A 25,953-nucleotide genomic window follows, 5' to 3' on the forward strand; every position below is an offset into this window, starting at 1 on the left:
GCAGGAGAGCTGAGATTTGGGGGTTTTTTAACTTGTCAGAAGAGGAAATTTGCCAAACTACTGAGCACCCAGGAGACACTGTCAAGTGCAGTGCAATAAAGCAGAGAGCTAAAAATCCAGCTGGAACTCCACTCCTTTTACAAGGCTTAAAGAAAGCACCACTGGTTTCGTTTTCGTTTGTGCTTGCCGTAATAAGTAAGATTTATCTGTTTGCAAACCGGACCTCTGGATAAGGGCGGCGAAAAGCAGCTCCTGTGTGTCATTGCTTATCTGTGTGCCTGCAAGCAAACACGAAGGACAGAGTGCAAGGCTGCGCACATGCCGCTTTATCATTCTTGGCCCACAAAACTTCTTTAGCAGACGGTGATAACTGTATTGGATATTCCTTCGGTTTGTCAATGCCCTCTAGTGGCTTTGGGAGAGAAGAAATGTCCATTCCCAAAATAGAGAGGATTTTACAAAAATACTGCTATGCCCTAGGTGTGTGCAGGCTTTAGGAGAAATGGGACATAAATAGTTTAAAATGGGAAAAGAGCTAAATCAAAATCCTTCATTCATAAATGTTCATCTCATACACAGCAAAAAGGGGAGAGGGAAAGTTGTGGGATTCCCCATGTATTCCTAGAAGATGGTTATGTAGTTCATCAAAAGACAAATCTTGGTTTATTGTGCACGTACATCTCCCTCTCTTCCTCCTTCCCTCCCTTTACCAACCCTGCTGTGTGTCTAATAGGAATATGGCTTTTATTCGGAAGTTACACACTGCAGATAGGCTCATCCAGCTGGCTGGAGTATGGGCCCCTGCATGCCTAACAGCACACGGGATTGTTTTACACTGAATATATTGCTTCCTCAATAGAAAAACACCCTCCAGAAATGTCCTTTTCTATGCACTTAGTCTTAGAAAATGAATTCGAAAAAAGAATCATCCTGCACAGAGTTAATTTAAGAATGAGTTAGACAGATCGCGCTTTCTACAGGTTGAGTTTGCCAATACACTTGAAGCAGATGCTCTCTGTATGAACAGTGCTGTATTGAAGCTATTTGTTTAGGAATATAAAGAGAACCCAGTTCTGCAAGCAAAACCTCTGCTGGGTGCTGTTAGAATAGAATAGAATAGAATAGAATAGAATAGAATAGAATAGAATAGAATAGATTTTAGTTGGAAGGGACCTACAACGATGATCCAGTCCAACTGCCTGACCAATTCAGGGCTGACCAAGTTAAAGCATGTTATTAAGGGCACTGTTCAAATGCCTCTTAAACACTGACAGGCTCGAGGCATCGAACACCTCTCTAGGAAGCCCGGTCCAGGGTTTGACCACCCTCTCGGTAAAGAAATGCTTCCTAATATCCAGTCTAAACCTCCCCTGGCACAGCTTTGAACCATTCCCACATGTCTGTCATGAATGAGTGGTTTAGGCCGCACAAAGAATCACCATCAGGGGTATTGGCAAAAGTGATTTTAATAGAAGTTTGTAAAAATGTGACAACAGAATTCGATGGCAAGGTCCACTCTATTATTCACTAAAACATACAAAGAAAAATAGAATTAGAATCAAATCGGAATGATTTATACAGAGAGACCGGAGAAGCAAAGGGGTAAAGAGTAGGAAAGACCCTCCCACTGAGGTTTAGAATGGACTCCCTTGCTTTCTAAACTTCTCAAAGAGGAGTTTAGGTGCGGCTGAATCCAGACTTGGTCAACGGTTTGTGTCTAAAGGAAAAGAGAGGGTACAAGGAATAAAGAAATCCTCCCATTGAGTCATGAGGTTCGGAGTAGACCCCCTTGCTTTCCAAACTCCTTCTCAGAGAGAAGTATAGGTGCGACTAGGTCCAATCCTAGTCTCGGACTTGGACAACGGTTTATGTCTAGTGAAAGGAATACAGAGAGTAGGGAAGGCCCTCCCACTGAGTCATGAGCTTCAGAGTAGACCCCCCTTGTTTTCTAAACTCCTTCTCAGAGAGGAGTCTAGGTGTGGCTAGGTCCAATCTTAGTCTCAGATTTGGTCAACAGGTTTTATCTAAAGGATTATATGTATTTAGCAGTAATTTAAGGTTCATTCACAGTTTGAGGTGAATCATAAGATTTCAGCAACACTTAATCATGGATTAGTTTAACATTTGCAAAGTGAGTTAGTCACACCAATAGCTGGATTACAGATCGATTCACACATGCACGCGCACACATATATACACACACACAAAGGTATACCTCTTAAAAAATGCCCTCGAGTTCCATGAAAATACTCAGTTCCAATGTCTCAGCATTTCTCAGCGGGCCAGGGTTGAGCCTCAAGGAGGAGAGGGTTTTAGCCCAGGTCCCATCGCCAGCTCGGCGTGGTGCTCCGAAATTCACAAACTGGAGAGTCTGCGAAACTCTGAGAAGCGTCCTACTCCGGGAGATGCTGGTTGCAGCCCGCTGTGGTCCAGGGGAGCTCAAAGGGCCTTACTTGGGACCACTGTTCATAGGTTCATGAGATGATTGGCTTTAGTCATCAGTAAAACGATGAAATTTTGGTAACCATGGTGTCGTTCCACTTGGGTTATGATCCTGATAAGGAGTGCTCCAGGGCTGTCAGGGAATGACGGATCACCCCATTCTTCTTGCTCTCGTTACCCGCCTCGGCCAGGTAACAGGAGTGCCCGGTACAGTCAGTGCTGTTCCCTGCCTCAGCCATGCACGAGTTCCTGGTGCGGTCAAGGAACGCTTGACTGCCCAACTCGTTACACAAAGGCCAGGGCCTAGCTGGAAATTCTGAGACCGTAGAGTGGTCCAGGGGAAAGGGGGAAGGAATGCACCACCACAGCGTCCTACCACTGGATCGCAGGGAGAAGAGCTCAGCAGCTCCCTCTCCACTTCCCCTCCTCAGCAAGCTGTGGAGACCAATGAGGTCACCCCTTGGCCTCCTTTTCTCCAAACGAGACAAGCCCAAAGTCCTCAGCCGCTCCTCACAGGACATTCCTTCCAGCCCTTTCACCAGCTTTGTTGCCCTCCTCTGGATGCATTCAAGGACCTGAACATCCCTCTTAAACTGTGGGGCCCAGAACTGCACACAGCACTCAAGGTGAGGCCACACCAACGCTGAACACAGCGGGATAATCCCCTCTTTTGACCGGTTGGTTATACTGTGTTTGATGCACCCCAGGATGCAGTTTGCCCTCTTGGCTGCCAGGGCACACTGCTGGCTCCTGTTGAGCCTGCTGTCAACCAGCACCCCCAGATTCCTTTCTGCAGGGCTGCTTTCCAGCCACCCCTCTCCCAATTGAGACTTATGCCCAGCAGTGTCACACCATTGCTCTGCTCCCACCAACCTGCACCCCGAGCTGACCACCTTCAACGCTGGTGGGGTTATCTCTGAGGAATCCCTCAGTGAGAAAAATGCATCATCACAGTCATTTTCTGCAGGGTGGGTTTGGTGCCAAAATGACAGCCCTGAAGAGCCATGCTCGCTGCCCACAGCCCAGCCTCAAGTTACGGACACCGTCATCGGCTTATATTGTCATTACAGGCTGTAGCATTACCTGGAGCCTCCTCCTCTGCTGACTGGGTCTGAGCCCGTGCCTAAGGTTGAGCAAACACAGCAACAGGTCACTGGTTGGAATCACTGATACTTTATTATACTCTTAGCGAAATCTTGCTGTTAATAGCCCAAAGAGGTGTAGAAGGGATGAGAGGATGTTTAATGAGCAGAGATACTTTGTTTTAGCTCTTCTTATATTCATGCACCACTCGATCCTTCTCTAGAAACCCCCGTTATTCATTGTAGTCTGGAAAATAAAAAAGAGCTGAATTCAGTAGAGAGCCAGAATAATGCATGTCTCCATCCCGTGTAAGAGCTCTGAAGAAGGGCTTGTTCCCAGCTGGGCCAGGTGACTGCTCTAACAAGCTGTTCCCACCCAGAAAGGTTTATGAACTGCAGTAGCCTCCCTCTTCCTTGCAGTGATTTAAAATACCTCTCCCCACCTTTCTTCCCAGCAGGCTGCAGGGTTTACAGCATCATTTCCACAAAACCACCCCCTGCACCTGGGAAACAGCTGCTCCTCGTGCCAGACATTATTTCTGGGAGCAAAGAGCTTGTTGCTCATTCCGAAATGTGAAGCTGTGAGTGCGTAGTGCAGCACTGCAGGACTTGCATTGGTAGAGATGCTTTATGTTTGCTGCATTTCCCATTCACCGGTCAGCTAATTCCTTCAGTGGTTTCCTGCAGTAAGGTTTTGTCTGAGTGAATGGTGAGGATCATTTTTTGGACACAGAGCCCAGCTCCTGCCTGGCTTGAATTTTGTCTGTGGTCCTCAGCAGAGCATTTCAGCTCCAAGACAGCAGCTCCTTCCTTACAATTGTTTGACTACACCAAAAGTAGCACCAAATATCCTGCTTTTAGACCTCCCCAGATCTCCCGTTTCAACTCCTTATGGTTTAATAAACAAAAGAGTCCAGTTCTTCTGGCACTCCCTTGCCTTCATGGGAGATGCATCAAGTCACTTTGCAGGCACTAAGCAACTTACGCTGTAGATCCAGTCCACGTAGGCCGACACACGTGTGAAGACTGTTGGCTTCTTGTAGGTGTTACAGTAAGGAACGAGCCCAAAACTGACAATCCCGTAGACTTGCCAGCGATTGTCTTTGTAGCAGTTGAGAGGGCCCCCAGAGTCCCCCTAGATCAGAGGAAGGAGAGGAACATATTAAGCCAAATTATCCAAGCAATTTAAGAATGACTGGATAGGATTAAGGCGCACCAGTTAGCTAATCACTGTCCTGAACACGAAAATAAAAATTTGTGCCTCTTTCTTTGCAAAGGGCTGACTGCTCCCCAGCAGCATGGGAGCAGACACTGCCCAGCACCTCCCAAGATGTTGCAAAGATCAGACCCACTATTTATTTCTCAGTCTACGTGCACATACACACCCCCCTATAAACAGAAACACATGCCAGGAAGGGATGAAACCCTAAATTCCCATCACCATTGCAAAAGTAGTGACTGTAAGCGAATGGTCTGGGGCACATTGCCTCACACGCAATCCTTCCCAGCAAGGTCCAGCTGCACAGCATCTCTGTTAAAAAATCAGTGCACTCTCCAACTACAAGGAACCAGGTAGAAGGGAAATGCTGGTCCCCGTGTTCTTTGCAAACAAGTATATTCAAAGGGTCCTGGGAAGTTAAGGTGGTGAAACAGAAAGCAACTCGAGTTAAAATATATGAGAAGATAAAGGCTCTTGCTTGGCTCAGAACCTGGTTTGTAAGAAGGTTCTGCCATAATTAAACCACACCAAAAATACACTAAATATCTACAGACCTATAATTATACTCTACATATAATTGCACTACATATAATTCTATAACCTGTTTTGTTCCTATATTATATTCATATATTTGACATAATCAAATATGTTATGTATTTGTCCATCATTTTTTTAAGGGCTCTAAATGGTTGCTTTCACCAGAAGCCACCTCTGTAGTGAAGGGACTACAGGCAAAGGTAACAGGTATCCCCTGCCTTCAGACACCAAACCTCCTTGCCTTGATGCTGGGGCCATCTGGAGCTCCTGGGGTAAACAGGACCTCACAGCATCTTCCTTTCCCACCTAACCTGGGCCAGATGGTGCAACCTGGACATAGGCAAAGCTTGCAGCAACCTCAGCTGTCCATGTAAGTAGAGCGGGTGGGGAGGAGAAGGGTGACAAGCAGGGCGAAAGCATGGGGGAGCACTGCCTGGTCCAGGGTGCAACATGACAGCAACGTTGGAGGAGTGTGAGACTTCCCCACGGCTTCATCCTTTGGATGAGGGCAGAGGGACTGCCAAAGTCTCAACCCATTCCCCAGCATCTGGTTAACAGGACATGCTGCTAGAAGAAAGGGCAAATCTCCCCTCCAAAATCAGAGGGAAGAGATGCACCCTGAGGATTTGGAGGTTTCATTCTGCTGGCTGCTCTGTGGGGAGATGGAGGAATGTGGAGCAGTCTGGTTTCGAAGATACTCAGCAGAAAGCAGCAAAAGGGCCAGGATTTGCAGGAGAGCTACTGCAGGTGGAGAAATGGCAAAACCAGGTCCCAACTGAAGGAACAGCAATGGTTACCAACTGAAAGAACAGCAAGGTCAGATAGGAAGGAAAAAGAAAGAGGGGAGCTTGAAAATCCTCTGAAAAGAACAGATCTTACACTGCATCCGGACCTCACGCCGTCTCCACCTGCACAGATCATAGTGGCTTTTATTTGAGATCCCCACCAGTCATTCTGGGAGCAGATCTTATGGTCAACCACCGGCAACATCACCTCCTGCAGTCTGTCCGGGCTGCTGCCATCCACTAGCAGAGAAAGGGTGAGATTTTGGTCCAGGAGCTCCAGTGGTTGAGAAAGGAAGCCTGCACCCTGCCTCAGGCAGCCTTACCTGCATGGTGGTCCCTCTGAAACCAGGAGGGACCCTCAACACTTCTCCTTCCCCCTTACTTACCACTAACCACCCCCCATCCGGTAATATAGCAGGGATAGTCATTGGGCAAAATTTCTCCTTCAGGTGGAAGCACTCCCATCTCAACGAACCCATTGTCATAGGCAGGAGAATCAAGGCGCAGCAGGGCAATGTCATAGCTGAAACGGGATACAGGTAGAAGACTCTTTACTGAAAATCCCAAATTAGTCATAAAGCAGATGTTGTCGCTCACATTTCATCGCTCATACAGGTCTCTAGCCTCTGGCATGATGATAGACAAGCACCTTGCAAACATCATTAATTAATCCTTATAGCTATTACAGGCGACAGGAAAATAAGAGCAATTAAGAGAGAAGAGGCCATGATATAGACTCATAAAGGGCTAACAGCCCCTAAAAAACTCCCACTCCTTTGGAGGCCCCCAACCTCAGAGTGAATTTCAGTGGACCCTGGGTGGACAGGCATGCCTCTGAGCGGGGATTTAAGACAGTCCCTCGGCACTTCCCCGCTGGCTTCCCTTCATCAGATGCAAACAGTGGTGTGACTGCTGGCAAGCCCCTGAATCTGCCATACATCCTGGATTCCTCTGTGAGGCCCTAGCTTTCCCCCGTCTTGGGCAAAACAGGACTGAGATCATCCACATAGACACCGTGTAACAACTCCAAGAGAGGAGGTAATTTGGGAAATCTCCATTGAGTCATCTTCCAGTGCTTCCCACAAATCCAACCTCACTGGGAACTGGACTGAATATACACATAAACGCTAGCAGGACAGGGTGCTAAGTACCATTCAGCCACCTGATGATATTCAAAATAATTACCCATTGGCAATGTTGTAGGGATCCCAGCCATCATGAATGAAGACTCTATCAACATCAACATAGTACTCAGTGCCATCCACCTCCAAGAGATTGTGCTCACCCAGAGCCACTCGGTAGGTTGCTCCTGGGGGCCTGAAAACAAATCACAGAATAATTAATGTAAGAACTACTCCCCACCGCTAGCTTTGCACTGTAATTCCTGCACCACTGAGACCTTCCACCAATGTAATCATTTCTACAGCACCTTCCACCAGAGGATTTTCAATGGACCGTACCTAAATGATCTTATGAATTAAGCAAATGCTGCCTGCAGTTTGCTGGTGAAGCAAGTGAAGGTGCAGCATCTGCTAATACAGTGCTGAGCTCGGTCTTGAGCGAGAACATTCATTTTGCATCTCTGCATCTATCTGAAACAGAGTGTGAAGGATCAGCTTGTTACACTTTATTGTACGTACATTCACTAAAGTCATGAGTAATTAAAGAAGAGTGTTCACTTGTTGGTGTCACGCTGTATGGTTTAGGCAGTGCATGTTAGACGTGCTGCAGAGCAAATTGTACAACATGGCCCGGGAGCTACAAAACATGCCTTTCATTCAATCTTTCCATCTCTGTTCAGGTTTCTCAGGATGCAAACCCATTCAAAATGCTCGCATTTATGCAAATGCACCTCCTTTTATGCAAGCCAGCAATCAGCTTGATTTTCACTCCCAGGAATTCAGCAATTAAAGCATAAAATCAAGGTTAAAGCAAACGGTTTTCCAGTTCCCTTGATTAAATGTGCAGCGAGATGTCCAACTACAAAAGCAACAGCACCAGTGGGGAGCTCAGAGGGTGAGAAGGGTCCGGCTCCCATCTGCAGCAAGAATGAGGAGCAGAACAAGAGTTTTAGTACTTTTTATCCTACTCACGTGCTGAGGCAATGGGCTGCGGTCATGACCCATTTGCTGCTGATAAGGGTTCCACCGCAGATGTGAGAGTAGTACCCTGGGTAGTCATCATAGGCAATCTGAAGCGAAACCTGGATCAAACGACAAGATATTTTACACCCAAGCCATGCCATGCCTCTGCAGAAACAGTGCGTGTGTCTTTGGACATTGGAAGCTGTCCTTTTCTCACTGTTTTTTCAAGTATAAGGCTTTTTTCAAGTATAAGACAGAATTATTACCTGCCATTTCCAGCTGTTTGGTTGAGCCTCATGGCCTCCAATTACTCGCCCTGTCAGCTCATCCTTCTGAAGAGCATCCCTTAGGGGACTTCCAGAGATTGCCCCTAACCACAGAAGAGAAGGAGTGCAATTTGTCATGTGGGTTCCTAATGAGCAATCAGTCATTGCTCTGCCAGCGACAAACTTGTGCTGCGCAGGGCAGCCAGCGAAGCAAGTCTGAAAGATCAAGTGATTGAGACTTGCACGTGGTGGCACTGTGATCGCTCTCCATCCTGCAGGCTGTGTTTAAAGCTTCCGTGGTTGAAAAATACCATAAAGAGGCTTCAAGATGCAAAACTCTCATATAAATTGATTTCTGTTTCCCATAGTCCCTACAACCCCACCATAACCGCCAGGTGGTTGTGCACCAACCTAAATCCCCTTTTTTGAGGGCTGTAGGTTTCCCCTCCCCTCCCTCAGAGCACCACCAGATCTTTCTCATGGAGATCTTGTTCCCTCAATAGAGGAAAACTCTTCCAGCCAAATTAATTGTGTCTGCACTAGGCTTTGCCCTAGCACAATAACTGCAGAGAAAAAATTTATATGCTCTAATCTGCACTGCTTAGAGGTTGAGAGGTTTTCCCTTCCCCAGCTCAAATACTTCAATCGCAACTTACTCAGGCAACTAAGAAGAACCAGATACTGAAGCATCGTTAATGAAGTAGTAGCATTTCTCCAAGAAAAATTCTTTTTATACCAAAATATCTGATAAGAAGCTGTGTCTAAATTTGTGATTAATACCATTTATCTATACTCATAACTCATTAAACTGATCAAAAATATTCTCTGTGTGGAAGAAAAGGGGGAGCAGCGACCTGTTCAAGGTAGAGCCCAAGGTTACACAAACACCTCCACACTGCATAGTTCCCACAGGGCCATGAAGCAGAAAAAAACCCTGATAAATTTGGAGAGCTCTCAGATCAAGTAAAAAACAAAACAATCCAAACCCAAGCTCAACAAGCCAACGCTTCAGACTAGTAATTGTTGATGCACATGTTGTATTCATAGAATCATAGAACCATAGACTCATTTAGGTTGGAAAAGACCCTTCAGATCATTGAGTCCAACCATAAACCTAACACTGCCAAGTCCACCACTAAACCATGTCCCTAAATGCCACATCTACACATCTTTTAAATACCTTCAGGGATGATGACTTAACCACCTCCCTGGGCAGCCTGTTCCAGTTCTTGATAACTCTTTTAGTGAAGAAATTTTTCCTAATATCCAATCTAAACCTCCCCTGGCGCAACTTGAGGCCATTTCCTCTTGTCCTATTGCTTGTTACTTGGGAGAAGAGACTGACATCCCCCTTGCTACAACCTCCTTTTAGCAAGCGATAATTCCCTTGTTAGAAATGTATCTGTCAGTCCAGCTGCCTGCTACTCCATGTAATGTGAACTGGTCTTTGTCAACTAGATAAAAAAAGTGAAAGCAAACAGGGAGAAGCACTGAAAGTGGTTCAACTTTGGCTGAACATGTTAAACCAATCTTTTCTGGACATGCTGATCCTTTTTTAGGATCCTTTTCTGCTCCCCCTTGCCTGATGAATGAGTTTTCCTCTGTCTGCCCCAAAATGCTGGCTCTCAGTGGCAGGAGGGGAGGTAGGGAGCTGGGCTATGGGCAGAGGGAATAAAAGGGAATGGTGCAGCTGGCGAAGACATGTGCTGTGTCTGAGGAATGGAAAAGGTCCCAGAATCACAGAATGGTTGAGGTTGGAAGGGACCTCTGGAGGTCACCTGGTCCAGCCCCCCTGTTCAAGCAGGGCTACCTAAAGCTGGTTGCCCAGGACCATCTGCAGATGGCTTTTGAGTATCTCCAAGGATGGAGACTCCACAACCTCCCTGGGCAACCTGTGCCAGTGCTCGGTCACCCTCACAGTAGAAAAGTGTTTCCTGATCTTCAGAGGGAACCTCCATTGTTTCAATTTGTGCCCATGGCCTCTGGTCCTGTCACTGGGTACCACTGAAAAGGGCCTGACTCTTTTTCACACCCTCCCTTCTGGTATTTATATACATTGATGAGATCCCCCCTGAGCCTTCTCTGCTCCAGGGTGAACAGTCCCAGCTCTCTCAGCCTCTCCTCATGGGAGAGGTGCTCCAGTCCCTTCATCATCTCTGTGGTCCTTTGCTGGACTCTCTCCAGTATGTCCATGTCTCTCTTGTATTGGGGAGCCCAGAACTGGACCCAGTACTCCAGGTGTGTCTCCACCAGTGCTGAGCAGAGGGGAAGGATCACCTCCCTTGATCTACTGGCCATGCTTTGCTTAATGCAGCCCATGATACCATTTGCTGCCTTTGCCACAAAGGCATGCTGCTGGCTCATATTCAACTTGGTGTCCACCAGGACCCCCAGATCCTCTTCTGCCACGCTGCTTTCCAGCAGCTTGGGACAGGCAGTAGGTAGGGAAGGCACCAGGCAATATTGCCAGGACCTGCATCCCATCTTTGACAGTGGCCTTCATGTAGCACTTCATAAGAAAATGTAGAAGCCTTTGCAATGGACAACCTTGTTCTAGGGTGAAATATGTTTTTCCTTTTTATATCCCCGTTAACTGCAGTCCCCTAACCATTTTATACTTGTGGAGCATGATGATTTATATCCCTTTAATGGTTTAAGGCATCTATCTAGGAGCATAGCAGATGCACAGGTTCTTCAGTTAAATGTAAAATACAGCCCTGCTTTACATATCTAGTGAGGAAGAAAACAAGAAATGCCTGTAGCTGGTGAAAACCCAGAGACTTGTTTCCACGATCAGAGGAAATCCCGTTGGGACACAGGCCACTAACGGGTGGCCAGTAAAGGTCACTTTGAACTTTAACTGCAGCCAGAGACCAGCTGACACGTAAAAAAGGGATAATTAAGGAAATGAACTGGAGAAGATAGCAAGGTTCATCCACCCAGGTATGCTGATGGGATCCACTGTCCATGGACAAGCACCTTTTCCATATCATCCCAACAGTCCTCTTCAACAAATCCTTTCTATTTTGTTGGAAGCCATAAAAAGTTCAGTGTGATATTTCAGCACTGAGGCCGTCTTTAAGTCATTGAACACTTTTTCCCCCTTACATCATAGATCATTTTTAGCTTCCAGTTAGTTTTGGCTAGGAGGTCAGAAAGCAGCCTCCTAGCCAAACAGTCTTTTCACTCACTTTCACTACATTCATCATCCCTGTTAGACCTGGCAAACTCACTCATTTTCTATTGCTAATTTATTTTTCCAAAGACTTTATGTGTTCCCTACATACAATTTTGTTGAAGAACATTGTTGTCTGTTTATTCTCCTTTTGGACATCATGCCATTTAGTTTGAGTAATTGTTTGTCCATAATCTGTACTCTACAGCAATGAGCATGGTATCATACTCATTTTGCAGCCGAGTGGCTTTGATATTGGGCTGTGTTGTAATGCCCGAAGGAGAAATAAATTACACTGAGGATGATGAATTACAGCTGTTTTCATAATTCTTCCACTTCAGACATTGTTGTAGCGTAGAGCTCTTGAGGGACTGTCTGTGTTTTGCTCTGGGCTCTACACATATGGTTTGTGGAAGAGGTGAACCTACGGGATGTATGTGAATGGAGAGTGGGGAATTCGAGCGTTGGGACTGGGAAGCTGTTCCACATACAAGCACTTGCCAGAGTAAAAAAACTTGAATTTATGAGTTAGGGCTTTAATTGTAAGGGAAAGAAATGAAAAAACATGGAGATTGGCATTAACGGCAATGAGAAGGCTGATTAGTTTTTCATGTCGCAGCATTACCATGGAGCTCCAGTTGTGAAGCTTGGCTTGAGATGCCGAAATCTAGAGCTGTCATCCAAAACACACGATCTCACCTACTGCTAAATCTCAGAGGCCCATAACCCTCCAGGGGCTATGAAAACTGTTTCAGAACATACACAGTCCGGGAATTGGAGTCCAGGACTCTTCCTCTCTGAAGGACCATCTCCAGCCGGAGCCGTCTCAGGGTTTCCTCACAAATGTAGGCAAAAATGAATTTCTGTGCTCCAAGTCTTTACCAGTAAACAAAATGGGATATCTTTCACATCACAAAGCCAACTCAAGTGGCCCTGTTTGTGTCCATGTGGCGAAACTCTGTTATACTCTAAAACAGAGAGGTCTTACCCATGCTGCCTAGGGAGTATGGTCTCTCGTCCATACTAACTTTCCAAACCATGCGTAAGAGTTGCTATGGGAAGCATGGGCTGGTGCAAACCAGAGTTATGCTAGACTGTGCTAACATTTAACTGTACAGAAAAAGCAGGACAATGTTTGAGTTGGTGCTCTAGCACTGTTAAGTTAATTAGTGATCTAGCACTGTTTAGTTAATTAGTATATAGCCTTTTTGTTCTTGTTCTCAGAGCATCAGCATTAAATATCTGGATGACAGCAGCATTTTCTGGGTGAGTAGATTATTTTCAGAGTGATGGGAAGAATAAGGGAGGTTGTGAGGGGTAGGATAGATGGTGGGGAAAGATTCCAGGACTGTACAAGCAAATAAGGAGATTTGGGTGGACTTGATGAGATCCACTAGGAGATACTGAGCACAAAGTTGAGGGTATAGTCATCTTTCAGGGAGGCCCTAAGGCACAAATTGACTTTCAGACATTGGGAGGGTTTATTGTGCATGTTTATTGTGCAGCTTAATGTTTGCTCTGCTCTTACATGCTTTTCCTAAGCATCTGCTATCACCCACTGTCACTAGGATATTGGCTAGATGGATCTTTGGCATGACAGAGTTCAGCCCTACATCTATATTTATTTATTGACTATGTTTCTAGAAACAATAGCCTCAGATTTATTTTTGCAGTGCAAACGCCAAGGTTTCCTTTCTTCTTTATAGCAGCAATTCAACATCATAACATCTCTATTCAGGATAGTATTAAGCACACTGTTAACTTAAGTACGTGCTAATGTAAAGCACATGCTCCTCTTCTTAGCAGAGATGGTTTTAAACGTATTAAGCAGGACTAGAGAAGATGCCTTCCAATGCACACAGAGTATTTAAGTTTTCATTATTTTTTTATCTATATTCCTTCTCTTCCATAACTGAGTTTGAGTTGATCAACACGCTAATAAACCCTTAAATATTCCTAGCTTATCATCATTTGGCAACAGTTTAGGACAACATGAGTGGAAACCCTCTTACTAAAGTAAAAAAGTCTATGGATACACTACCCTGAAGACTGACAAACCCTTGATCTAATGTACAGTTCTTAATAAATATACTACAGTGGCCTTAATCATCAATTAATGAGGATAAAGGAACAAATTACTTCACTTTTGCCTCCTCTTTCTATTGCTACAGGATGAAGCCTTTATTTCAGTATGAGTACTGTTGAGCTGTAAAAAGGGATGCATGATACAAAATGGCTAATTTGTCAGACCACACCATTAAACTCTGTATCTGGAAGCATATCTTTAAAGGTTCATCTAAAATATATCCGACTCAAAAGAAATTCTTAGCAAGAAGGAAACATAAAATCAGCAAGTTAGAAAACTTTACATTTCAACCCTGGAAATCGTAAAATGACATGAGGTAATGCCTGCATATTCACTTCAATGATAAAAATGTTTATCAGATTTAAGGTCAGTCTCATAAAATACATGCACTTAACCCATATTTACTGATGTTTCACATGATGATGTTTGATGGAAAGGGCAAGTGACTAAGTAACACTAGAGTCAGTATACACTGTGATGTACACACACATGAAAAATGCTAACTGATAAATTTTTTAGGTGTCTGAGATGCAGGCAAGTTATAATGCACACATAAACTCTACTCTGCAAGCGGTTTTTAAAAAAGTTTGATATACAGACTGTTGAGGGTATGTGGAATGTGAGACCATCTGCTTCATTAAAGTTATAAGATTGAGGACCTTTTCAGTTCAGAGGGGATAACAAGTAAAAGGGAAAGGGATAAACAAAACACAGAGACACAAACCTGGTAGACAAGGGATAACTAAGATGATGACGAAGACCAAAAGTCTCCAGTTGGTAACTGATGAACCATCAAGGAACTACAGGCAGAGCTGTGGAGAGAGCTAACCTGGATGATGCTACTGATAGGAAGGGAAAAAGAAGATGAACTTGTGGATTTGGGGTGTTCAAGGGGTTGTGCAGGACAAGCAAGCTGGACTAGCTGGCAAGTAGGAGATCATATAGCAGGTACGTGGGCCCAGTGTTCCCACTGAGGGCACATCAGACTGAGCTCCAGCAGCTGGGCAGGAGAAACCTCGGGTGCTGGAGGCTGCTGGAGATGGCAGGTCTTCTAATGTCCTTAACATAGACTCCTGTATATGACAAATTTACTGGTTTTAGTTAGAAACTTTCTACACCACCCGGGCAGGTAAAGGATGTTTAAAATAGATAAATCCAATTTACTGTCACTTTAGTGTTCTTTCAGTCTGAGCAAATAATATAAGTGGCTGCAAGAGAGAGGGTCTGATATTCACTTTTAAATTGAATCATCTTTATAATACAGCTATGATAAATGCCATGTCCCCTGTTGGTGAACCTAAAGCTCTCCCTTGCTGAACACACACAGACTTTAGTGTTCATGTCTGAGTCATTCTTTTCTTAAACAGTTATCTTCCCATGTGATTCTTCAAAAAAGGAAATCTTTAATTTTATGTTAATTAAAAAGTTTAAAATACATATTTACTCAATACTTTTTTTTAATTTATAGTGTTTACTGACATCTCTAGTAGCTAAACATTTTATATTAAGATCCTATTTTTAGGGTTTAATTGCTGCTTATGCCTTTTCTAAAATCTTCATGAATCTTTGGATAATTTGGAGAGAGCATCAAAACCTAGTTAAAAAAAAGAAACTGTTAATAATAAATTAAAAGCTATTTTTCTCATGATACAATTCAAAGTTTTGCAAATAAGTTACATCATGACAAACTTCTGTCACCTCTACATATTTCTTAACCTTTAGGTAACTGAAAGCAAGTTTGAAACCTTCAAGAGATACAGAAAAAATAGTGGTTTACCACCTGTATAGCTTCTTGAGGTTAATCTGAGATTAAAACAGCACTTCGGACTTGATAACACAACAGATTTAGAGTGAAAATAGGATATCCCAGAAAACATTAAGATAATGAATATGTGACCCATGGTAGAATTTGTTTCTATCTGGACATCTTACTTGGATTAATGTGTATGTTGTGTTAGCAAACCCCAAAAAAAGAAGGCTTCAAGGAAAAATTTTTGCTAGGTAATAAGGCCTTATGCACCATGGATCCTGGTCCAGTTTGCAAGTAAGGTGCCAAATGCTGGGTGGGCTCACACTACCCAGGGCTGGGAAATGAGGGCTAACGTGCTCGCAGCCATTGCAGTCCCGGGAAAGGAGCCTGTCACGTTGCTGTGCTTTTCAGAGCCCAGATGCTGACACGGGTCCTGGGGATCACAGTGTACTGCTTCAGTACACATTTTATTTGGAGAGTAAACCAGTACATAAGGACCAATGAACTGGGAGATGAGTAACACAACTAATACCCCATTTTTTTTCTAACTCTTCAGCATCTGACAACATCCAGTTTACTTTTGCTAATTGTTTTAGTTGAATTCTGGCCTTGGTGATCTGTTTTAAGTATCACATGGGGTTGAGCCATTGCCAAAATACTTTGAATGCTTTCCTTCTAAAAAAAAATAAATCACAGGAATTACAGCGATCTCCCTTCATATGGTAGTGATCATATCATATCTAGCACTGTTGTATTACAAAAAGCTAATGCAAAACCAAACAGGTTGTTAACAGATTGTGAAATAAACCTCAGTACTTCCATTTATAGTAAACACCCAATATAGCATTAAAACCCACTGAATATATGCCTGCACTTTTATCTTTTTGTCTTGCACCTGAATTCCTACAGACAGGTTTTTAGGATCTCATAATATAGAGGAATTTATATGTGAAATCTTTATTTTAGGGCAACATATTATTGACAAACTAGATATATGGATCAAAAGATCTTATAATTAAAACACCTGTAGAAGTTTTTCAGCTTGTCTGAACATTGAGCACAGAGGATACAAAAGGAAAACCATCTCCCATGCTACAGGCAAAGACAGAACTTCTAGAAATAACCTTTTACAACTGGGTGCTGTCAGTGTGACAACATGTTTCCTCAGCGCAGTATGAAGAGTTTGGATGAGTCAACTCTTAATTATTCAAAACACTGCTAATCAGATCAAGGTCAAAGGGCTCCTTTAAGTAGCAAAACATGTTACCCGCTTTAATACGTTTAATAATTGATGATTAGTTTTGAGTATTCATATAGCTCTATTAAAATCATTAAGTATACATATTCATGCAGGGGAAGCATGTAATTAAATATTTTGCTGGATCAGGACCAGAGTGTTCAGCTAGTTGTAGTTTCACACTGCTATTTCATAGAATCATAGAACCATAGACTCATTTAGGTTGGAAAAGACCCTTCAGATCATTGAGTCCAACCATAAACCTAACACTGCCAAGTCCACCACTAAACCATGTCCCTAAATGCCACATCTACACATCTTTTAAATACCTCCAGGGATGGTGACTTAACCACCTCCCTGGGCAGCCTGTTCCAGTTCTTGATAACTCTTTTAGTGAAGAAATTTTTCCTAATATCCAATCTAAACCTCCCCTGGTGCAACTTGAGGCCATTTCTTCTTGTCCTATTGCTTGTTATTTGGGAGAAGAGACTGACATCCCCCTTGCTACAACCTCCTTTCAGGTAGTTGCAGCAAGCGATAAGATCTCCCCTCAGCCTCCTTTTCTCCAGGCTAAACAACCCCAGATCCCTCAGGTGCTCCTCACAGGTCTTGTGCTCCAGACCCCTCACCAGCTTCGTCGCCCTTCTCTGGACACGCTCCAGCACCTCAATGTCCTTCTTGTAGTGAGGGGCCCAAAACCGAACACAGTATTCGAGGTGCGGTATCAATATTTCCCAGTATTACATAGAATCACAGAATCATTAAGGTTGGAAAAGACCTGTAATATCATCAAGTCCAACCATCAACCCAACACCACCATGCCCACTAAACCATGTCCCGCAGTGCCACATCTACACATTGATTTGACTATATTGAAAATCTTGGGAAAGGAGCAAAATGTCACTAATTCAAATTACTTATGCACATCACAGAACTAAAAGAGTAAGTCTTGAGGAATAATGTCCTATTTATTTACTATTAACAGCATAGTAGCTTGATCTTGCCTCCAGATTCTGCAGAACATTCAGTACATAATTCAATCTCTTGTTTGAGTTTTTTAAGTAACTGTTGTGCTAGTAAACAATTTACTGAAATCCAGTTTTCATAACTCTTAAGAGTTATGGGTGTGATTTTCTACATGCAAATAAACTATACACTTCAGTAAAAATTAGTCTATGATGCTTTATAAATACTGGTACTCCTAACTCCACTGAAATCAATGAAAAAGTTTAGTATTAATGACATCAGAATCTCACCCAGTATGTTTACTAGAAAAGTTCACTTTGACCTTATGTAAAGAGGAAAAAGTACAAGATAAATAACCTGCATTCTGTCATTTTTAGTCCTTACTCAACATGGAAAAAAGTAGTAAACACATTCATATAGAAATATTTTAATATGGTTATTAAATTAATTTCAATGCTTTTAGTTTAAAGTTAAGAAGAAAATGCTATTCATTATGGAGAAAAAACAGGTAAAAAAGCAAAGCAGGAGCCTATTAGCAATTTATAGCAGGAAGGAATGTGTATGAAAACATCTTAAGAATTCTTACCTCATATTTTGCCAATTCTACAACTACACTGAGGGCATTTTCTACATTGTGTATGCCTGTAGCAGCCATTAAACAGTAGTTCCATAACATCTTTAGCTGATTTTGGCCCTTGTGCGAACAAGGACAAAACACCTTTAATAATTTTTCTGCTGTTCTTACACCCTGTTGCACAGCTTCCTTCTTCTCATCTTAATTACTGTAACATTAAATTCTATATGGCATTTCCTAGTTTATCAAATAGTGACTAATATAAAGCAATATGCACCTTTGTCTATAAATTCTAACTATCCCATATGTAAACAGAGTGGTTATATATTTGTTTTTCTAAGTATCTCATAAATCACGCTGTTTCCCAGACCAGAAATAAATCACCTTAAACTGCTACTATTTGCATACCTGTTCTATAGTCAGTGTCATCCTATTCTAGGTTTCACGTGCATGGCTGTTTTCAGAAGGGCTACATTTTCCTTTAGTTTTAAAATGAAAAGACATTTAAAAAGAATGGTTAGACATTAATATTCTATTTCTAGGTGTGTTGTTGGTATGTACATTCATGCTTTTGCTGTACATAAATTCATGCACTCGAGACTGACAATTTTTATCTCACTTGTATGCACGGGGGATACATGTAAGCTACCCCTCCTCTATTTTCCCTCATTTCTTCTTTCTCATGTCACTCGTGCTGGTGTAATAAGAAAGGCATACACTCTGCAATACCTGTTTCTCTCAACATCAGAATTTCTGGAAAAATACTTATGGCCTCAAAGCAAGAGATGTAGGAATATACATACAAAAACATATCTCAAAGAATAGATTTTCAGCTGATTTCAGGAAACAGCATAAACAGCAGAAAAAGCCTGAGTGCCTCCACTTGTGCATGCTGAGATGGCGGCTAAGTATTCATGACTGACTGGTGAAGATGACCATCTAGTTTAGCTTCAGTTAACCATGTTCGCAGTGCCTAGTATTTCAGCCAAACCGACAAATGACAGCAGTTGCTGAGTGTTGTGCACTCGGATGTACAGCGGAGCAATTTTTGACACTGAGGATCAGAATTTCTCTTGTTGAGAAGTTGCAGGTGTGCTGTCATACAGAAGGACAACCTGCACAAGCACCGTTAAACAGGGACAGCAGAGCCTGGGATGGTGATTCTGGCCTGAAACAACTACAAGAAGATGTGGAAGGAAGGGCAAGGCTCTTGGACTCACTGGATACCCTCAAAACAGAAGTAGGTCCTTGGCCAAGAGTAGGATCAGCTGAAACTCTACTGGCAAACTCCTCTTGGCAAGGGTCCTGAGTGCACCAGCAGGTGCTGCAACCCCGTCCTCACACCCCCCGCGTGTTCAGCTGCCTGTGTTCAGGGTCAGCTTTGATATACTGGGGCTGCAACCTTGGATCAGACTTCTGTGGAAACTGCTATGTCATGAGAAAATGCTGAACGAGAAAAATAAAACAACTGAGAAGCCTCATTTGGGGCCGTACCCATTGGGCCGGCTGCTCAGGTCCTTGCTCTTGGTCCTTGCTTGAGCTATACTTCTTAGGACACAATTCCCCATCTCTTCTTCCCCCACTTCCCATTTCATGGTCATCAGCTTTAAACCGATTAGCACTTTCACTAGTATGCTTGAAGCTACTGGCAAGTAAGTCACTCACTGATAAACTTGATGCTAAATGCTGCTTGCTGGTAAAGAAGATGGGAACCTTGCAGTACCTTATTTGATATTACAGCAGTGATATTGCTTGTTACTATCTGTGGTTGACGGATCTTCATCATGTAAAGCTTTGGGATATTCCCAAACATGACAAAACTTTGAGCTTTCAGATCACTGGGATGAAACTTCCAACCAGGCAAGGAGGCAACAGTGACTATTAACTAGGGTAGCAAAGATAATTTGACAGGCATTCTGATACAACCCTTCTGCATGTTTGCCGTTGATAAAGAAAACCCTGGACTTTCTACAGAAGTGATATATTCATGCTGATCAACTGATGAAGTGATCGGGAGAGTTGGTACACTGACCAACTCCATGCTCTGCATCTTCAATATCACTGAGCCCAAATGAAAGCCAGAACTCCAAAGGTTTAGTTGGCTCAAAGGGAACTTTTTTACATTTAGCTGCAGACCCAGAGCTCCTTTACGCCAAGAACTAAACTGCACCAGTGCTAAGGGCTTGGCATTTCCTTCTGCTGTCTATATTGTGAAACTGTTTGCGCAATTCCTAGTGTGGTTTTGCCCCACGTCAGCCATCACAGTCTCAGACAATACTTGGTCACATTTTAGTGCATAATATGGGCCAGGAACGATTCCAATAGGCAATTGGGTTGCACACACTCTGGTTTAGAGATGAAAGAGTTTAATCACATGGACGTGAGACCTGTCTTGCCAGCGGGACTCAGGAATAAAGGATGGGTACCACCCATTTGATTTACTAATAAACTCAGAATGAATTTTTTTGTCATCTGAAACTCTGCCCAGATGCCTCCTTTGTAAGCCCACTGCTGATGCAAAGTGAAGCAATTAATGTTTTCATTCTCAAGTATGCGACAAGCAGTATCACCTTTTTGAAGAGGCTGCATGCTGCAAAGCAATCGAGCAATAGAGCTCTCTGCTGGACGCGGTTCTGACCCATGGTAAACAAATATAATTCACCCGACGGAGACAAGATAGTAAGTCAGTCTTCCTAATGAGGATTACCAATGACAAACTTTAATAACAGTTTCTGATTTACTGTGTTCAAGTTCCTTAAATCCTCAGTGGTTTTCCAGCCTCCTCTGTCCTTCAATACTAGCAAATAGCTGTTAGAAACCTTGCCCTTGAACTATTTTTAGATCGGTTTTGATATTTCGAGGTAAGATGTTCATCTGCAGCAGAAACAGGTTCTAATTGGAATCTCCTTCCTGCCCTGAGAAATTAAAGGAAAAGGACTGCAGGAGAACAGAGGCTCGAACTGAATTGTGCAACTTCTGGATATGATGCTAAACACCTACTTGTCTGGAGTAACAGACCTGACAGCTTTTCACTGAACACGTGCTGATGCAGAAAGATGGGAATGGAGAGGAAAGAGAAGATAGGTTTCACATCTTGAACAAGAACTCAGAATGCTTGTTTTGGTGCTAAAGGCTATGCCAAGGTCCTCAAGCACAAAGCACAGTGCTACTGGCAGTACTGCCAGCTTCTAATAGGTTCATGCTGTTCTTGAAGAGCATGTGGCGACTGAAGGTAAGAGCACATTGTGAGCTTTAAAGGAGCTGAGGCAACAGTGGTACATTGTTCTCTCCCTGGAGAATAATGGGATAACTCATTGAAAGTGATTAATCAAATCAGTCTTTTGCAGAGTGTAAGAACTTGGTTTAGACATTGAAAAGGACTCTACAAAAGGTGCTGTACTTGACAATTAAATGAAAATGCACAGGAAAACCTCAAGACAGCAGCCAACCTACCTTACAGACATCCCTACAGGTAGAAGTCTTGGATTTGATAGACACAAAGCACTGCTCAGGAATGTAGTCTTAACCCAAACAACGGAAGGGATGGCTAAGTTCATCAGAGCAGAAAAGTCGCTTCCATAAGTTATTAAACAGTCTGTCAGAAAAGTTGTGATCATGAGGCACATGAAGAGCCAAAGTCCAGCAGGATTTAGACAAATCTGAAACATATTGTTGATAGCTCTCTGGCCCTAGTCACTGTCCTTTCTAGCGTTGTTAAATTATCTCAGAGCTTGATTAGATGGTGCCATATGCCTATTTGAAAAGAGTAGAGAGTGATCAATCTTCCCAAGTTTCCATATTTACCTATATGAAGCACCATGAAAAATGAAAGTCTTTTTAGAAAAAGATAATTTTGAAATATTTGCAGTAAGCATACATCTGTATACAAACTTATAAACAATAAGTGTATGAATTTCTTCAGATAGATGTTTAACTTGTTTTATAATATATTGATGGCTGTACAGGTTTTCTCATACATATGCCATCCTTTCATTTATAGCTTCACAGTTCTTACAGTTTTACAGATCATGCGCTTGCCGGTTCTGATGCACAGATTAATGCAAAATCAACCACTTAAAAAAGAGACAAATCAGGCACGAACCATGTAAACTCTGCCAAGGAAGGAGGAAGTTAGCCCTGGGGGAGAATGAGTTTGTTTACTTTTCCCCAAGTATCACAACTCTTGCATTGAATCATGACTACTTAAGTACCTAGCTTCTGCTTATATGCTTAGACAAAGAGTGCTTCTGCAATTAATGAAGCACTTTTGTTTAGGTGCTGAATGAATTTAAACTCTGCCAATGGTATGTGTTGCTGGAAACCTGCCAATTCAAATCTCTCTCTGGGACACAGATGCCTACATTTCTCCAAACTTCTACCTTAAACGTCGAAGTTGATGCTCTCACCCTGAAATCCTAGCAAAGCCACGAGCTCTACTAAATACACAATGCTCCCTTTATGAAACAGTGAGCAAGAGAATAGGTGGGTCGTGCCAGAAGTTAACTATGTTGTTTAACACAATTCACAAAGATACACCTCTATTACGGTGATGACGACAAATAAAATAGTGAAGAGCAATATTGGTAAAGAACAGCATTTCCTTTAACAACTGAGATCTAAAAAGAACCTCTTTGAGCAACTGGCAAGGATGATTTATAATTAGAGTAGCACACAGCATTAGGGTATTGGCTCCTGTGCTCTCCAGTTATCTACATAGCTCAAAACCGATGATCGGGTAAGCTCCATCAGCTGTGCCGAGGGTAATGTTACAGAAACAGTTGAGCTGCTCTAACAGCCTGTTGGTACAAAAAAAAAGTGACTTGTTATCACTCTATTCCTGGCAACAAGGTCCTCACTTGCTTTGAGGTCTGGAACTTTTCCTCTCACATGGTAAAATGATTTGATTCACTAACCCAGGGAAAATATATTCATATTCTTACTGGTTATTTCTCTGTCATTTTAGAAAGCTGAATCAGGCAGGTACAGAATTGGATGATTTTCAGAGCCTGTGCAGGTGAGACCATATGGCAAGAAGCAAGGCAGAAGGAAGAGCAGGACCTTCGCATTTCAGCACAGCAAGTGCCTGAATCAGTATCATAAAGTTAGACATCAATGTTCAGAAGTAAAAAAATTGCACATCTACATAATGAACATTTTATTAAGTTTTTGATTCAGTGCTGCAAAGACAGTCCTGTGCAGGCTGAAAGATCTGTGCCACATACTCTCTATTGTGTCTTCACATATTTAACACATCCCAGTCGCTTATGCCTGTAGAGACTTACTCTGAGCATAGAGTGCATAAAGAAATCACTAAAGACGTAAGTTAAACGGATTCCAGTTACAAACAATTTGGGCTTGTGTATTCTGCATTATGCAGTGAAAGGAAAAGAAAACTTCTCACTATCAGATTGATTATATAGTCCAAATTAGTTTTGTTTAATTGTATTTTGATATATCATTTACAGATACATATTAGATGTGAAACCCTATAATTACAATCTCTCATTTTAAAGCCAAATACCAAAACGATCTAAAGCCAAAAAGTAGACTAAGAACTACCTGGACTTGTATGTACAACTGGAAAATGGGTAAAACCCCATATTTGTAGAATATAGAGGTCATATGTATATCACAAATGTATAGAAAATATTTTGAGATCCCCAAAATAAACAGGTGCCTTTTACAGTATGTTACAGGACATATCTGAATTCTCTTACTGACTACATTATAGGAAAACATCTTGGGCAGAATCCTGGCTCACTGAAATAATTTAAGCCAGGATTTGTCTCCTAATATTTGCAGACGGAGGACTATGTACAATCAAAGCTCTTGTGTTAAGTATCTGCAGTTGATATACTCAAATCAACATACTTCTATTTGGAGTACTCTATTTCACTATCTGTATAGCTTTCCCATCCTCATGTTCCAGTACTTTCCAAAAGAAGTCTTGACCTATTAAGAAGTTTGTATTTCTACCAGCTCTAACTTAGAAGCAAATCTGAAAACACTAGTTTCATTTCTGTGCACATGAAGAAATAACATTTAACAAACTGAGCCTTAAAGCAGTCACATGAACTGAGACCAGGGGAACATGCATCTCCAAGATGTGAAGCTGAACAGAAATGAAAGGAAGTGATGGTTGGACTTGATGATCTTACAGGTCTTTTCCAACCGCAGTGATTCTGTGAACTGCACAGAGGTTCTGCAGCACTGCTCTGAAAACCTTAAATCCACAAATATTCCTTTGTATGCCTTACCAGCAGTAGAGTCCTTTGAGGTAGTTATATGCAGGTTCCCAAAATAATCACGTTTCTTCACCACTTCAAAGAAAAATGTAGTTTTATCAAGGCTACCACTTCTTCTCAGCAAATCAACTAATCTTTCCAGGGCTGAAAAGTTACCTAAAAATTATAAAGCAATAAAGTGCATTTTATGTCTACCTTACAACAACTCAGATGCTTTCAAATCTGGCAAAAATTACATATTGACTTAAATCATGCAGAATTTTTTTGTTTTGTTTTGGGGGCTGTAATCAATAAGATACAGCAACATTGCTTGTCTCCTGGGACGAGGATAAGGTTTTTAAAAGAAAAAATGGCAGAGCCACAGAGCCAAAGAGAATTCAGATGCTGCTAACACTTCCAGGTTCTTGAAGTAGAAGGCTCTTCCAGAAAACTTCAGATCTATTCATATTCTACATGTGACACTACAGAAAGTCCTAAGAAACCCTGGATTTTACTCAGAAGGGGACAACTTTGTAGGTGAAATTAAGAAAAGAGAGTTTTCACATTTCCATATATTTTTTAAAACTTAAAACAGAAATCTGAACAAACACACAATATTCAAGATTATTTAATGTTATATACCTGGTGATTTTTTCACAATATTCTGATAAAGGTTTATTGCTTGTTCATACTTCTGTTTCCTGAACACAAGATCTGCCATCATCTAGAAGACAATAACTTAGTAGGAAGAGAGGTCCCTAAACCCGTTCTTAGGTGTCACACTGTAATGGATGGATCAATATCACCACTTTGGTATACAATTACCCACAAAAAGCAAACATTTCTTCTGTTTTCAGATGTGTGTATAGAGTGAATATTTTTTCCACCTGGACACTCACAAGTCTATGGGGCCTGATGGCATCCACCCAAGAGTACTGAGGGAGCTGGCGGAGGAGCTTGCCAAGCCACTCTCCATCATTTATCAACAGTCCTGGTCAACGGGGGAGGTCCCAGATGACTGGAGGCTTCCCAACGTGATGCCCGTCTACAAGAAGGGCCGGAAGGAGGATCCAGGGAACTACAGGCCTTTCAGCCTGACCTCGGTGCCAGCAAAGATTATGGAGAGGTTCATTTTGAGGGCGCTCACAGGGCACATGCAGGATAACCAAGGGATCAGGCCCAGCCAGCACAGGTTCATGAAAGGCAGGTCCTGCTTGACCAACCTGATCTCCTTCTATGACCTGGTGACCCGCCCAGTGGACGAGGGAAAGGCTGTCGGTGTTGTCTACTTGGGCCTTAGTAAAGCCTTCGACACTGTCTCCCACAGTATTCTCCTGGAGAAGCTGGCAAATCATGGCTTAGACAGGTGCACTCTTCGCTGGGTAAAAAACTGGCTGGACGGCCGAGCCCAGAGAGTCGTGGTGAATGGAGTGAAATCCAGTTGGCGGCCGGTCACAAGCGGAGTCCCCCAGGGCTCAGTTTTGGGGCCGGTCTTGTTTAATATCTTTATCGATGATCTGGATGAG

General features: G+C 42.7%; 1 protein-coding gene across 1 annotated transcript; it reads right to left on the reverse strand.

Moving 5' to 3' along the window:
• Window positions 1–108: 108 nt before the first annotated feature.
• Window positions 109–25,148, reverse strand: LOC104254078 (elastase-1-like). The gene is made up of 10 exons (XM_009807730.2): window positions 25,070–25,148; window positions 24,461–24,604; window positions 8,416–8,519; window positions 8,159–8,268; window positions 7,251–7,382; window positions 6,452–6,588; window positions 6,160–6,305; window positions 4,510–4,659; window positions 3,526–3,565; window positions 109–278 (listed from the first exon to the last, which is right to left on the reverse strand). Exons 1-10 carry the CDS (start codon window positions 25,146–25,148, stop codon window positions 109–111), a joined length of 1,212 nt encoding a protein of 403 aa, XP_009806032.2.
• Window positions 25,149–25,953: the final 805 nt, after the last annotated feature.

This window comes from Gavia stellata, chromosome 6, assembly GCF_030936135.1.
Source record: "Gavia stellata isolate bGavSte3 chromosome 6, bGavSte3.hap2, whole genome shotgun sequence".
NCBI classification, from domain to species: domain Eukaryota; kingdom Metazoa; phylum Chordata; class Aves; order Gaviiformes; family Gaviidae; genus Gavia; species Gavia stellata.

What these genes read in the sequence shown, in the direction of transcription:
- LOC104254078 (XM_009807730.2), bottom strand. Translation starts at nt 25,148, where the DNA reads ATGGCAGATCTTGTGTTCAGGAAACAGAAGTATGAACAAGCAATAAAC. An exon ending in TATTGTGAAAAAATCACCAG is followed by an intron (nt 24,605 to 25,069) that starts GTATATAACATT and finishes TATAATTTTTAG; the next exon opens with GTAACTTTTCAGCCCTGGAA. An exon ending in CAAACAGCTGGAAATGGCAG is followed by an intron (nt 8,269 to 8,415) that starts GTAATAATTCTG and finishes CGTTTGATCCAG; the next exon opens with GTTTCGCTTCAGATTGCCTA.